At 20.5% G+C, this 14,410-nt stretch overlaps 3 protein-coding genes and 1 pseudogene across 3 annotated transcripts, besides 1 other annotated feature; all 4 read right to left on the bottom strand.

The window, feature by feature from the left end:
- Window positions 1-594: 594 nt before the first annotated feature.
- Window positions 595-2,751, bottom strand: PY17X_1372300 (PIR protein; the record flags this gene model as incomplete). Its single annotated transcript, XM_022957354.1, has 3 exons — window positions 595-1,179; window positions 1,268-2,629; window positions 2,737-2,751. 3 exons carry the CDS (start codon window positions 2,749-2,751, stop codon window positions 595-597), a joined length of 1,962 nt encoding a protein of 653 aa, XP_022813784.1.
- Window positions 2,752-5,794: 3,043 nt separating this feature from the next.
- On the bottom strand, window positions 5,795-6,707 carry PY17X_1372200 (fam-b protein; the record flags this gene model as incomplete). The annotated part of the gene is made up of 2 exons (XM_022957353.1): window positions 5,795-6,466; window positions 6,639-6,707. The coding sequence occupies 2 exons, from the start codon at window positions 6,705-6,707 to the stop codon at window positions 5,795-5,797; spliced, it is 741 nt and encodes a 246-aa protein (XP_022813783.1).
- Window positions 6,708-8,639: 1,932 nt separating this feature from the next.
- Window positions 8,640-9,787, bottom strand: PY17X_1372100 (annotated as a pseudogene).
- Window positions 8,640-9,787: a sequence feature (YIR protein, pseudogene;~PIR protein, pseudogene).
- Window positions 9,788-12,056: 2,269 nt separating this feature from the next.
- PY17X_1372000 (PIR protein) lies at window positions 12,057-13,149 on the bottom strand (the record flags this gene model as incomplete). Its single annotated transcript, XM_022957352.1, has 3 exons — window positions 12,057-12,143; window positions 12,231-12,998; window positions 13,135-13,149. 3 exons carry the CDS (start codon window positions 13,147-13,149, stop codon window positions 12,057-12,059), a joined length of 870 nt encoding a protein of 289 aa, XP_022813782.1.
- Between the last annotated feature and the right edge of the window lie 1,261 nt (window positions 13,150-14,410).

Here is a 14,410-nt window from a genome sequence, read left to right as displayed (position 1 = left end):
CTATAATTTGCAAAAAATTAAACATTTTATATATTCATCCATTTATGTTTTTTTTCTTAGATTGAAAGACATAGTTACGGTTTCCTAAAAGCATTATTGGAAAAGCTTTATATATAAACATATATTTCATATATATTTTTCAGAACCGTAATATTAGAAGATTTATGTTAATAAAACGATGTATTTTCATGAATGATATTTATTTATTGTTTCTATTTCTTTCACTTTTCTTATAAAACTCAAAATTTAAATTCAAAATTAGTTATTTTCAAATAATGAATACTAATATTAAATGTCAAGAAACCTATGATTTTTTCGTTACTAAATAATTTTATAAACTAATATATTTTTAGAGTTATAAAAAAGGAAGTTGTAATTGAAATAAAATGAATCAGTCATGTAACACTGTTTTATATAGATTAATAAAATACATATATTTATATTATAATATTACACAAAATACATTTTTGAATTGTTTATATAAGCCAAATTACTTATATTAATATGCAGTTTTATTATTTTTAATACTTATATTGAATTTTAAAGTCAGATCCAAAGAATCTGAACCCAAAACAAAAACTATAATTATATTTATTATTCTAAAGAATCGCCTTTTCTTTTATAAACATAAAAAATAAACAACAAAAATAAAATAATAAATGGTACAGGATCGGCCTTCATAAGTTTATATATATTTAATAATGGATATTTTTCCCAATAAACGAAATTTATAACGTTTTTATCCTGTTTTTTTGGAGTAGACAATTTGGTAAGCTTTTTATCCTGTTTTTTTTGAGTATATGAATTTATAAAATTTTTAGTCTGCTTTTTTTGAGTAGATGAATTTGTAAGTTTTTTATCCTGTTTTTTTGGAGTAGATGAATTAGTAAGTTTTTTATCTTGTTTTTTTTGAGTAGACGAATTAGTAAGTTTTTTATCCTGTTTTTTTGGAGTATATGAATTTATAAACTTTTTATCCTGTTTTTTTGGAGTAGATGAATTTATAAACTTTTTACCCTGTTTGTTTTGAGTAGATAAATTTATAATTATTTGCATTGGTTTTTTTCGATCAGTTGGGTTTATAACTCCTTCTGTTGTTTCATTTTTATCAAACATATTTATAGCCCTTTTCATCTTTTTTTTTTTCTTCGATTTCTTTCTCCATCCAAATGGCAAATACTAACATAAAATTATGAAAAATATGTAATATTTTATAGTGAGGAAATATTTTTTAAATTATATACTTCACAATTTCCTTTTTATTTACCTTGTACATAATAACTAAAGCAATGGGTATTAAAAGAATTAGAATTGAAATTCCCATTTTCTTGTATACGTTGAATGGATTCTCACCTATTTCTGTTGTTCCATTTACTGCTACTTCGAATACTGGAACTTTTGGTTTCATCACTGGACTTGGTTCTGATATTTGAGATGTTTTGTAATCGTTTTTTTCAGAACCTCCATTTTCAGATAAATCCGGAGACGAATGCGATGTGCTAATTTGTACTTTAGAAATTGGTGGTTTAGATGGGTCAGATGTGTCAGATGGGTCAGATGGTTCAGGTGGTCCAGGTGGATCTTCTTGAGATGATGGTGGTTTATCCCCTGGGCCTTTTTCCTCAGATATACAATTAGCTGGTGCATAAGTTGCTATTGCCTTTTTAAGTTGTTCATTCATATCACCAATTGTGATATCAGCAAAATTTATAAATTTACAGTAAAGATCTTTTAAGGTTGGTAACGCCTTTTTATATAAGTCATTGACATTATTAGTAAAAAAAATATAAAAATATAAACTATACGTTTTAAATCCATTTTTAAAAACATCCATATATCTCAAGATATCTTTGTCTTCCTCTAAATCTTTTTCTTCAGGCAATATATCTCGGAACTCTACATGTATAACTTTCGATGAACTTGTTGCTTTGCTACATAATTCCTTACAATAATTTATATTTTCTACCTCTGTAATTTCTGGAAGTTTTTTTTGGATTTTATTATTTTGTTTAAATTTCTGATAAGCATTTTGTAAAGTCATCAATACATTACAATAATGCTCATCTTCAAAAACTTTTTTTTTTTTCTCAACAAGTTGTTTGTATTGTTTTTCCCAATTGTTAACAAAAGTTGAAAAATCGGAAATTGAAGAATCAGAAATTGAAGAATCGTTGTTATATTTAATAATTGCATTACACAGATCTTTAAGTAACCCATAAAGTATACGCATTCTATCAATTTCAAGATACATTATTTTTTTGTTTTTATTGATTTTATCAAGATATATTTTATAGTTTCTACTATCTTTTATAAACGTGACAAAAAAATCTGCCACGCTTCCGTAGCTCCCTTTTGTAAGTAGTTTCATTTTATTACTCAACCATAGCATAACATACGTGATATATTCGTTATTTTTATTTTCAGATTCTAGATTTTTATTCAGAGCGAATAATTTATTAAGTAATAACATAGTAACAGCACTAACTACTTGACCGACATTTATACAATCTCTTTTCCATTTTATATAGTTAACTTTACAATAATAATTGTATATATTATCAGGTTTATGATCCTTCTCGAAATTAAAATTATCAGGCAAATATCCATCAACTTCTTTTAACTCTGTACACTAAGAAAATATTATAAAAATTAATGAAATATTATGAAATTTAAGTTAATTTATAAACAATGCAAAAATAATAAAATAAAATTAATTTTATTAAAAAATGTGTATACCACTTTGAGAGTCATTATGCTGGATTTTATTTTTAATCTGTAAACAATTTGTCATAATACTATTTTGTACATAAGGAATGTATTGTAATAAAATATTTTATCCGGTTAACGGTCTTCTATATAATTAATATATATATTTAAAGAGATTCTATTAGCTTTAATACTAAATCAACATGCTATAATAATAGTATTAAAAAGGTATTTAATTTTTATTTATGACAATCACTAAATTTCCTTAAGAGGTTATTTGTTTAACATTTTTATCATCTATATATAATACATTTTATATGTAATACAACGTTTTTAAATAATATCTTGAATAACTATATTGCACAAATCCATGGAATGTCATAACAAAAATATATTAAATTTGTTTCATATAATAATATATTTATGTTATAGATTTGCACATGAAAATAAATATATATTCACTACTTTTTTAATAAAGGAGTTTCAAAACTTATGGTGCTATAATATATAAAGAATTAGAAATATATTACTATAACTGTTAAAAATTTATTTTATTTTATTTTATTTTATTATTTGAATGTCAAATATTTATATATGTTATTATTCCATATTGGATGTTACATTTTTTAATATCATATCTAATAATATAAAACAAATTACTTATTTAAATTATAATATTTAAAGAATAGGTTAACACAACTATTTTTCTAAATAAATTACATGTAGTTCGTATTTATAATATAATTAATATATATATTATAAAGGTATTTTATAATATTTAATAACTTTATTTATACACAAATATGCTTTATTAAATAATTTTAGATGTATCTTTTTAAAACTTGGATAATATAAAACTAATTTTAATTTATAAAAGAAGCTATATGAAATTCCTTTCATGTAGTTTACTTAAATTTTATAGGTTTATAATTTTAACATTTGCTTTTTATTTAGTGGTGATAATAAACTTTTAGAAACAATATAACCGATTCTCCCATTGTAGTGCACATTTCTACTTATAACCTAAACATATTATATACTACATATTTTATAATAAAAAATTTAATTCAATAGAAAAAAAAATATTTTTAAGAAAACTATAGAATCATTAATAAAATTAATATTATTTTTTGGTGTTGTTAATTCTAATATTATCGTATTAAAAAAATACTTAGTTAAAGGTTATAATATTAATTTGATGTTTTGTGCATACAATTTTAATCTATCTCCCGTTTAATAATATATATAACTACTGTATATCCATATAATATAATTAAATAAGCATAATATATTGCTCGTATTTAATTTAACGTTACTATTGTTGTTACTAATGATATATCACTGTTTACTACAATGAAATAATTAATGCACTCAAGAGGAATAATTTAAACAAATTAGTAATTTTCCTTGTTTCAGTGTTTTAAAGTATAACATTTTAAAACATATATATTATCTCGTAAAAACATTGTATTTAAAATATATATTTATATTTTGTATATATATATATATAATAACCTAATATAAATATTATTAGTTCAAATAAAATTAATTATTATTTGCCTTCTCGATAAATTAATATTATTATTTAATTATATGAAAGTTTCAAAATAAAACAATATTTAAATATTAGTTATTGTAAAATATTTTACTATTTTATATGTATAGATATACAATAATAACTCTAGTTCTATTTATCATATTATTTATTGTTATTAGAAAAATTATTAGAACAAAATATGATATGAAATTTTATTAATATACTTATATTTTTTCTTTTAACAATTTTAAAATATAATTTATTTATACCTCAAAATATAAAATTTAAAAATTAATAGTGATTAATCTATTATTATACCTTATGATAAATAAATTAAAGCATATAAAACAATTTCTATTATTACTAATTAATTTTAATAAAAATCTAAAGGAAATATAAAAAGAGAATAGTAACTACAATTAAAACTTAAAAAAATATTCTATATATAGTTCAATTTTTATGTATTACTAAAAATGTTAGGAGCATAATAATATTATGTAGATGATGTTGTGTTGCCGATTCTTGATCTATATTTTATGATTATCTATTATAGATTGCAATATGTTTAATTAATCTTAAAAATATACCCATTAACCTGAAGGTATGTTATATTGTAGATGAATGTTCTAAATGGATATAATTATATGTTATAACCTCATATATAAGATTATTATATTGTTCGGTTGTGAATTTATAATTGAAATCAAAATAATAGTGACATAAACTATATGTTTTACTAAATAAATTTTTCATCAAATAAAGAAACGTATTGTGTTATACATAATTCAATATAGCTCTGGGTTATCAAGGCTTATATAATAGGCAATTAGGATATTCCATAATACGACTTCATATATAACCAATATCTATATTAATATATATATATATTTTATTTTAATCATATCATATATCTATAAACACTCAATTATATATGTTATAACTTATGAAAAAATTTTATACACACCCTTTCATATTAATGGCTATGCTCCTTTGGGGGGTATATATTTGGACTTATTTTTGATATTAGACATACGGGTGTAGTATACATATTTAATCACCATTTATAGACAAATAAATATGATCAAATTATAAACAAATTAATAAAAATATAACCCTAACCCAAAGCATAGATTCCATAGAGCAAAACTATAACCCACAGTACAGAACCATGACCCAAAATACGAGTTCTTCAAAATCCAACTCTAAACCTCATCATAGCTTATAATTTTATTAATAAGTGTACTTAATTTTGTTTATTTAAAATAATTATAAATATTATCTAAAAATTAATAAATTAAAAATCCATTAATACATAATATATATGCATAGAAATAAGGACAAATAAGTTTTTGACAAACACTAAACACAGGTAAATTAATTATATAACGTGATTATGTATTAAATTAAAATATATAATAATATAACAAAGAATTAAATTATATTTTATTATTATATAAAATGTAAAAAGTTTAACAGTTATGGCATAAAATATTAAATATATTATTTCTAATCATTTAAACATGTATAATAAAGGATAATAATAAAAAGGGGTCATTTTAATATTTTTTTTAATTTATTGGAATATTTATTAACTCTCCAAAGGAAAAAATATATAGGAATCGCAGACGGTATAAATAGTGCCATTAAATACACCGGCCCTATTAATATTGAAAAAACAACTACTATAAATCCCAAACATGCCATGGTGAATTTGGTTACTTCTTTTTTCATCTTTCGAGTAATTTTGAATTTCTTATAACTTCTACTTAATATAACTTCATTATATTTATCATTTTTCAATTTTTCTAAGTCTTGATGTTCTGATACATAACTATTTTCATCTTTGTTTACTATTTGTTCATCATATATCGACTGCATTTCTAATTCAGAATTCATTTTATTATCAAGCTCTTTTTTTACTTCTTCTAATTCGGTTCGAAATTTATTAATTTTTTTTTTTGTCTTGCTATCTAAATTTTTGAAATTAAGTGATATGTTACTTTCTTTATGCTTCTTTATATGTGAATCTATAACATTTCGAATGGATGTTATTTCTTTGTTATCATCATTACAATCATTAAATTGATTTACAAGACTCAAAATTGATTGATAAAATTCATTTAAATCAAATTGGTTATCTGCATCTGCTAATATCCTATTATTTCTAAAATTTGTTACATTCCTTTCAAGGTACATCCCTCTGTCATTTACAAAGTATAGTTCCTAAAAAGAAATGAAATATTTATTAACATATATGTAATTAATTTTTATTGTTTCTTTAACTTAATTGTCTTATCAATACATGAAACAATCATATAAGATCAGTGTAAAACAATAGATACGGAAACTATAATGAAATATTATTAATAATAAAAGAAAATAATGTATTACTTACATTTTTGGCATATTCAAAAGAACAAATAACAATTGAAAAAAGAACGTATTTTAAAATATTGACTCTCATTTTTATCTTTATTTATTAAATACATGAACTAATATATGTAGTTTGAAATAATGTTGATAACTTGATATTTATTCCCAAAATAGTAATATTTATTAGTTTTGTGTTCTAAAATTTATGAATAAATGAATATATCTATAAAAAAATGGAAATTATTTCGTTTATTACCTTTTTGCACTTTCTATGGAATTAATTAATGTAATGTTGTAATAAATTTCGTTATATTCATTAAAAGTATTTATAGATATAAATATTATATATTTTTTTCAAATAAATATTAACTTTCCTCTAAAAAATACACCATTTTTAATATTATAATTATAAAAAATATGTATGTATATAATAATTTTCCCTAAAATATATTTTTTGGAAATTAGTTATACAAATAGGCTTTTAATATAATTTATAATACATCCGTGTGCTTAGTGGTACGGTTTTTATATTTTATAAACTTATATTTTTCTATTATTGTTTACATATGAAAAAACTAATAATTATCTATTAAAATGATAAAATATTAGATATATTTTTTATATGAGTAAATACAAACATATGATGGAAACGTTAACAAAGCACCATTTACATTTAAATCGTTTCTAATTTATTATATTTTATTATCATATTTCTCCAATTTTAAATATTAATAATATTATCCACTTTATTTACCGATTTTGTGTAAAAATATATATTTTTATATATTAGTATGTAATAATTTTATTTATAAATATATCTCAAAATATACAACATCAAATATGTTATTTCTATTAAAATCATATAAACTATTCATATTTTCAAATGTAATTCAAACAAATAATCAAATTATAATATTAAATCATAAAAATAATACATGTAGAACCCATTTATGTTTATCTCAAGTCGAAAAATGGAATACCTTAATACTATTAACTTTTATTTTTCTTATATTCATTTAACATATGTTAAGACACTTTTATATTTAAACAATGCAACATTTTGACTTTTATAAATAATAACTAAAGACAAATAAATATTATAATTTAGTTATAATAGAGAATTCCATTATATAGGAAATTTAGTTTATGTTTTATTATAAAATATGAAACAAACTCTTAAATGTATCATATATATAATATTTCTTTATATTATAGGCAAATTTACTATTTATTATTATTTAAATTTATATATTTTTTAAATTTTACTTCAAATATAAGTTAATTAAATTTATAATTCTAAAGAATTGTGCTTTCTTTATAAACAAACAAAATAAATTAATAAATGTACAGGATCAACCTCCATAGAATTCTATATATTTAATAATCACATTTATTATCAACTCAATCTACGACATTTTTCATGTTTTTTCCTTACTTTCACTTTTTCTCCCCCATTTTCTTATATTAAACATTGTAATTATTTAAATCAATGCGCTCTTCTAGGACCAAGTCAATCCCAATATTTGATCTATTTCATCATAAAGCATTAACCACAAATTAACAATAAAATACAAAAATGCATAGTATAGTTCAACATATTTACCATTAAATTATATTAATACGGAATCCAATTCTTATAATTTATCAAAATATATTTCTTTATTCGTTTCTTTTCATAGTTATTTTCATCCTCATTTTTCTCTTACATATTTAGACTTAATTTATATCTTAAAAACTCCAAATTATCCTATAAATATTTTAATATTTAGTTTCTATAAATATTTAAAACAATTCCTTAAACTAAAAATATCATTAAATTATTAAGAATTAAATACAATGTGATACTTAACCTAAACCCAAATGTGGGTCCCACAAACGCAATCTCAACCTTGACTTACAATATAAAAATTATAATCAAAAATTACTTCCCAATAGGCAGTTTCTTAAAATATATCAATCATTATTACTATTCCTGAAATAGTCACTACTCTTCGAATCATATATTAATTATCCATTTTCTTCTTTATTTTTTTAGCTTTTCTCTTAAATGTTGTTTTGGTGATCGTTTACGAAATCCAAATAACGAATACTAATATAAAATGTTAAGAAGTATACGATCTATTTGTTAAAATTTGCATATATAATGAAAATAATTTTTAAATTCCTTATTATTTACCTTATAAGAAATTCCTAATAAAATTAATGTTACAACATATATCAATAAAACTGGAATTAACCTACTTACGACTGACGGATCTGATGATGTAACTTCAGAATTGTCTTCAAAATTAGGTACATAAAATTGTTTTTTTCTATAGATGGAAATGATGAAGTACCATTATATTTATTTTTTAAATTATTATAATCAGTTGATAAAGTAGACAATATTTTATTGTAGGGGCTTTCTTCAATAATATCAGAAACGTTATTAAGATCATTATATGTTTCAACAATTAACTAGCTACTTGCAACATTTTGTGCATTTTGACTTGTTTCCATTATGCTCAATATACATATTATATAAAATTTTAAATGGATCATAAAATTTAGATATATCATTAATACCAATATTCATCAAACATTCGTTTTCTTTTATGAACTCCTTAAAATTATTATATCCCAATTTATCTTTTAATAAACTACAACAATTATTACCATCATTATTACAATTAATATAATCCGCATTATTTTCTATATATATATATTATAATAATCCTTAATTTCGGTGATTTCATGATGTGAAATTTGATTTAATTTAAATTTTAATCATATCATAATGTATGTAATAAACACTTTAGGCTGATCTTTACTAAATTACAAATCCTACTAACAATATGTTGTTCAAATAACCATACAAATTCAGCCTTTATTTTATCTAAATCAGTCTTACATTCTTTATTGTTTCATGAATGTACATTAGGGCAGTAATCCTTAATTTCCCCATTACTATGAAAATCATAATCTGTAGATATGTTTAATTCATCGGGATGAAATCCCCTTAAATGAAAAAACCTTCTACACTAAGAAAATATTAAAAAAAGTATAATAAAAATATATGTTAATGAAACTCTTATAAAATCATGTTTAATGAATTTTATAGATAATATAATATCAAAAAATATAAGGAAAAGCAATTTTTATTAAAAATGCAGATACTAGGATATTATCCATTGTAATATTATTTAGTCTATAATATATAGATTATGTAGAATCATATTATCTTATATATTTTACGCTTAATAAATGACAAAATAATTAAACTTTAATATAAAATTGTCTGTGGCTAATATATTATTATTATTATTATTTTTAATATTAATTTAAATATAATATGGAACAATATAATATTTTTATGGAACTTAGTTAAATTCCTATAAATTAGGGTTATTTGATGCATTATAGGTTATATGTATATAAATTTACACATAAAATTGCAATCCTTAATAATACTCATATGAATATTATTATAAAAATTAAAGTGACATTAAAATTAGTTTAAGATATATCTTCTTATATATATGCTTTAATATAGAAAATAAACAACGTTATATCTTTTGTTTTAATATACTGCAAAAATCGAAACAATTAAGAAACCCATTATTAATATAATCTTAAAAGTATATAAATAGTCATTTTTTAAAATATATTAAATAGTTATACACTTGTTTCTAATACTATATACCACAGTTTTATTAAAATTATAGTATTTTCAAATTAAGATGTGTTACTTATATCTCTATGCTAATTACATAAATCTATATTGTTTTCAATTAATATAGATAATTTAAAAAGAATTTTAATGCATTAAATAACTTTATTTTTACTCCAATATACTTCAATTTAGAAATATACCTTATTGGATAATTTTATAATATATTTTACGTATCATTTCCACGGCTTATAGCAACAATTAGCACTGAACCTGTATTTATAAGCTTAAATAAGCCTTTGAATGTAGATTATTTTTAAAATCATACTTAATAAATATTAAATATTAACATATAAATAAGTATTTATGGAATTTTTAAAGTATAATATAAAACTATGTTTAATTAGGTTGTTATATTGCCCTTTAAGAGAAGAGGAATAAGATATCTTTGCTCTTTAATATATAAATTTAGATAAATATTCGTTAAATGTTCTGCATTGATCATTTTATCTTATATATTTTATTGTTATAGTTATCAATGTATATACAATCAAATAATTTATTACAAAATATATATTTTATTAATTCTACGATAAAAAATATTAATTCAGATTATAAAATGATGATTCATTAAATTATGATAATATAACATGGAATAATAAAAAGACATTTAACACTTTCTCTATTTATCCAGTTTTTTAGAATATAAAATTACAAATCCAAAATTGGATCTTTAACAAATATATAAAAATTATACCTTTATAATGTATTATTATGTGTCTTTTTGATAAAATTAATATTTAATTATACGAAAATTTCACAATAAAATATTACTTCAATATTAGTTATTGGTAGAGTATTTTATTATATTATATTTATAGGCATATAATAATAACGTTAATTTTATATACCAAGTTGTTTATAAGTATTAGAACAAAATATGATATTAAATTTTATTAATATACTTATATTTTGTCTTTTAACTATTTTAAAATATAATTTATTTACGCCTCAAAATATAAAATTCAAAAATTAATAATGATTAATCTATTATTATACCTTATGATAAATAAATTAAAGCGTATAAATCAATTTTTATTAATACAAATGTAAAGGAAATACAAAAAGAGAATAGCAACTACAATTAAAACTTCAAAAAATGTTAGAAGCATAACAATCTTTTATAGACTATGTTGTATTGTCGATTATCGGTCGATATTTATGAATCTATATTTTATGATTGTTTATTATTACAGCACAGTTGGATAACATAATTTAAATTAAAATAAATATGATACAAGCTATAAGTTTTACTAAATAAAATGTTTTATCAAATAAAGAAACATATTATGATATGCATAATTCAATATAGCTCTGGGTTTAACAAGTCTTATATAATGACAATTATTATATAGTCGATATCTATATTAATATATACAATATAGACATTTTATTTTTATCATATTAAATCGACATGAACACTCAATTATATATATTATAACTTATAAAATATGTTACGCAATTCATTACATATTATCTTTCCCCCCTTCGTGGTTGCATATTTGGACTTCAGCTCGTGATTAAACATACAGGTATAATACATATATTTAATTAGTGTTCAAATTATAAAAAATTAAGTACAATATAATACTTAGCCCTAACCCGAATGTGGGTTCCACAAGCATAACCCTGACCCACAATATAAAAACTATATAAAAATTATGCAAAAATTATTTTCCAATAGAAAGATTCTTAACATATATTAATCATTATTAATCTTCGAATCATATATTATTGATTCATTTTCTTCTTTATATTTTTTATTTTTTCTCTTATTTGTTGTTTTTTAAATCGTTTCCAAAATCCAAATAACGAATACTAATATAAAAATGATAAACGAATTATTTTTTTGTTAACTTTTGCATATATATAATGAAAATAATTTCTTAATTCCTTATTATTTACCTTATAAGAAATCCCCAAAAAAATTGATATTGCACCAAATATCGATAAAACTATTAATAAGTTGTTTGCTATCGACGAACTTGATATAACTTCAGAAGTTTGTGCTTTTTCTATCAGTGGAAAGGATGAAGTATCGCTACATATATTTTTTAAATTATTATAATCATTTAATAAAGTAGACAATAGTTGATTGTAGGAATTATTATTAGTAATAGTAGAATCTTTCTTGAGTTCTTCATATTGCTCAACAAATTTAATAGCTTTTTGCGAGCATTTTGTGCAATTTGATGTGTTTTCATTATAATCACTATACATATTACATAATGTAATAAATGCATCATATAATTTAGAAATAATTCTCATATCCACTTTCGTCAAATCTATTTTTTTATTTATAATATCATTATAATTACTATAATAACCATCAACACCAGTTATAGGCGTTTTATACTTATTACCACCATTTATATATATTTTATAAAAATAACTTAGAATTTCGTTTGATTGATTTTTCTTGAGGCTTAACATATAACTTAACCATATGATAATGTAATCAACAATATTGATGTTATTTTTTGCGACAGACTGAAACACAGAAGAAGTCCCAAAGAATTCATCAAAAAAATATAAACAGCCAGCATTAATTTTTTCAAGAGGATTATTACAACCATTAGTACAATACTTTTTGAAATGCTCATCTTTAAATTGATACTCTCCATTACTCAATTCATCAGGAAATTTCGTCTTTACTAAAAGGAAGTTTCTACACTAAAAAACATTTAAAAACAATTATTATAAATATGCATTATTACAAATTTTATTAAAATAAAGTTTAATTATATTTATATATAATACAATATCAAAAAATGTAAAGGAAATTATTATTATTAAAAAATCCATATACCACTTCGACATTCATTATAATGGGATCTTATTTTTGATTTGTAAATTGAGTAAAATCATGTTGTTTTATATACACTGTCCCAATATGTGACGCAAATACTTTATCCCTATATATAACAGCTGTCTGTGGTTAAATATACTATAACTTTTTAATAATTAAATTATTATACATAATAAAATAATATTATTACTAAAGAAACATTATATTCCTTTTTAGGGTAATTAGCCAAATTACCTTAAATAGAGGGTTGGTTAATACATTTTTGATTAAATATAGATAAGATGAATTTTATACAAAAAATGTTATTCTTATTAACATCTGGTATAACTTTATTATAAAATGAATATACTTTTATAATGAATTTAAAGTATTTTACTTGTACTTATGTTTGAATATAAAAACCTATAGGATCTCCTTTTTTAGTAAAACTTTTTCTAAAACTTAAATACTATATAAATATAATAAATTAAAAATTCTATTATTACTATAATCCTTAAAATCATATAAATAGTTATTTTTTAAAATATATTAAATTTTTATATACTTTTCTTATAATATATAATATAGCTTTTTCTAAAATTATAACATTTACAAAATAAATTGCATCATTCTATTTTCTGTGCAAATTATATAATTTTAATATTGTTTTTATTTAATATAGATAAATTAAAAAATAATTTTAATGCATTAAATAGCTTTAGTTTTATTCCTATATACTTAATTTAGAAATATACCTTATTGGGTAATTTTATAATATATTTTGCACATTTTTTCCACAGGTTAAAACGACAATTACCACTGAACCCGTATTTATAAGCTTAAATAACCCTTTGAATCCATATTTTTTTTTAAAATAATACTTAGTAAATATTAAATATTAACATATAAATAAGTATTGATGCAAATTATAAAGTATAATAGAAAATTATGTGTATTAGGTTGGTATATTGCACTTTGAGAGGAGAGATAAGGGAAGTATGTTTTTTAAGACAAAGATGTAGCCATATAAAATTTACTTATTATACATAGTTTAATCATGTTTTATATTTTCTACCATTAAAACTTTAAATTCATGTATACATTAAAATTCTTAATTAAAAATACCTTAGAACTATTATTTTTCTAAATATATAGTTTTCTTTTATATTTTAATAAATAACATTGTACTACATGTTTTATAATAAACTATATTTAGTTCTACAATGGAAAACATCATTTTTAAAAAACTATATAATTGTTAATATTATTTTTCTTGGTAATGTTAATTCTAATATTA

This window comes from Plasmodium yoelii (genome assembly GCF_900002385.2).
Source record: "Plasmodium yoelii strain 17X genome assembly, chromosome: 13".
Classification (NCBI taxonomy): Eukaryota; Apicomplexa; class Aconoidasida; order Haemosporida; family Plasmodiidae; genus Plasmodium; species Plasmodium yoelii.
This window is presented reverse-complemented; position numbering and strand designations above follow the sequence as displayed.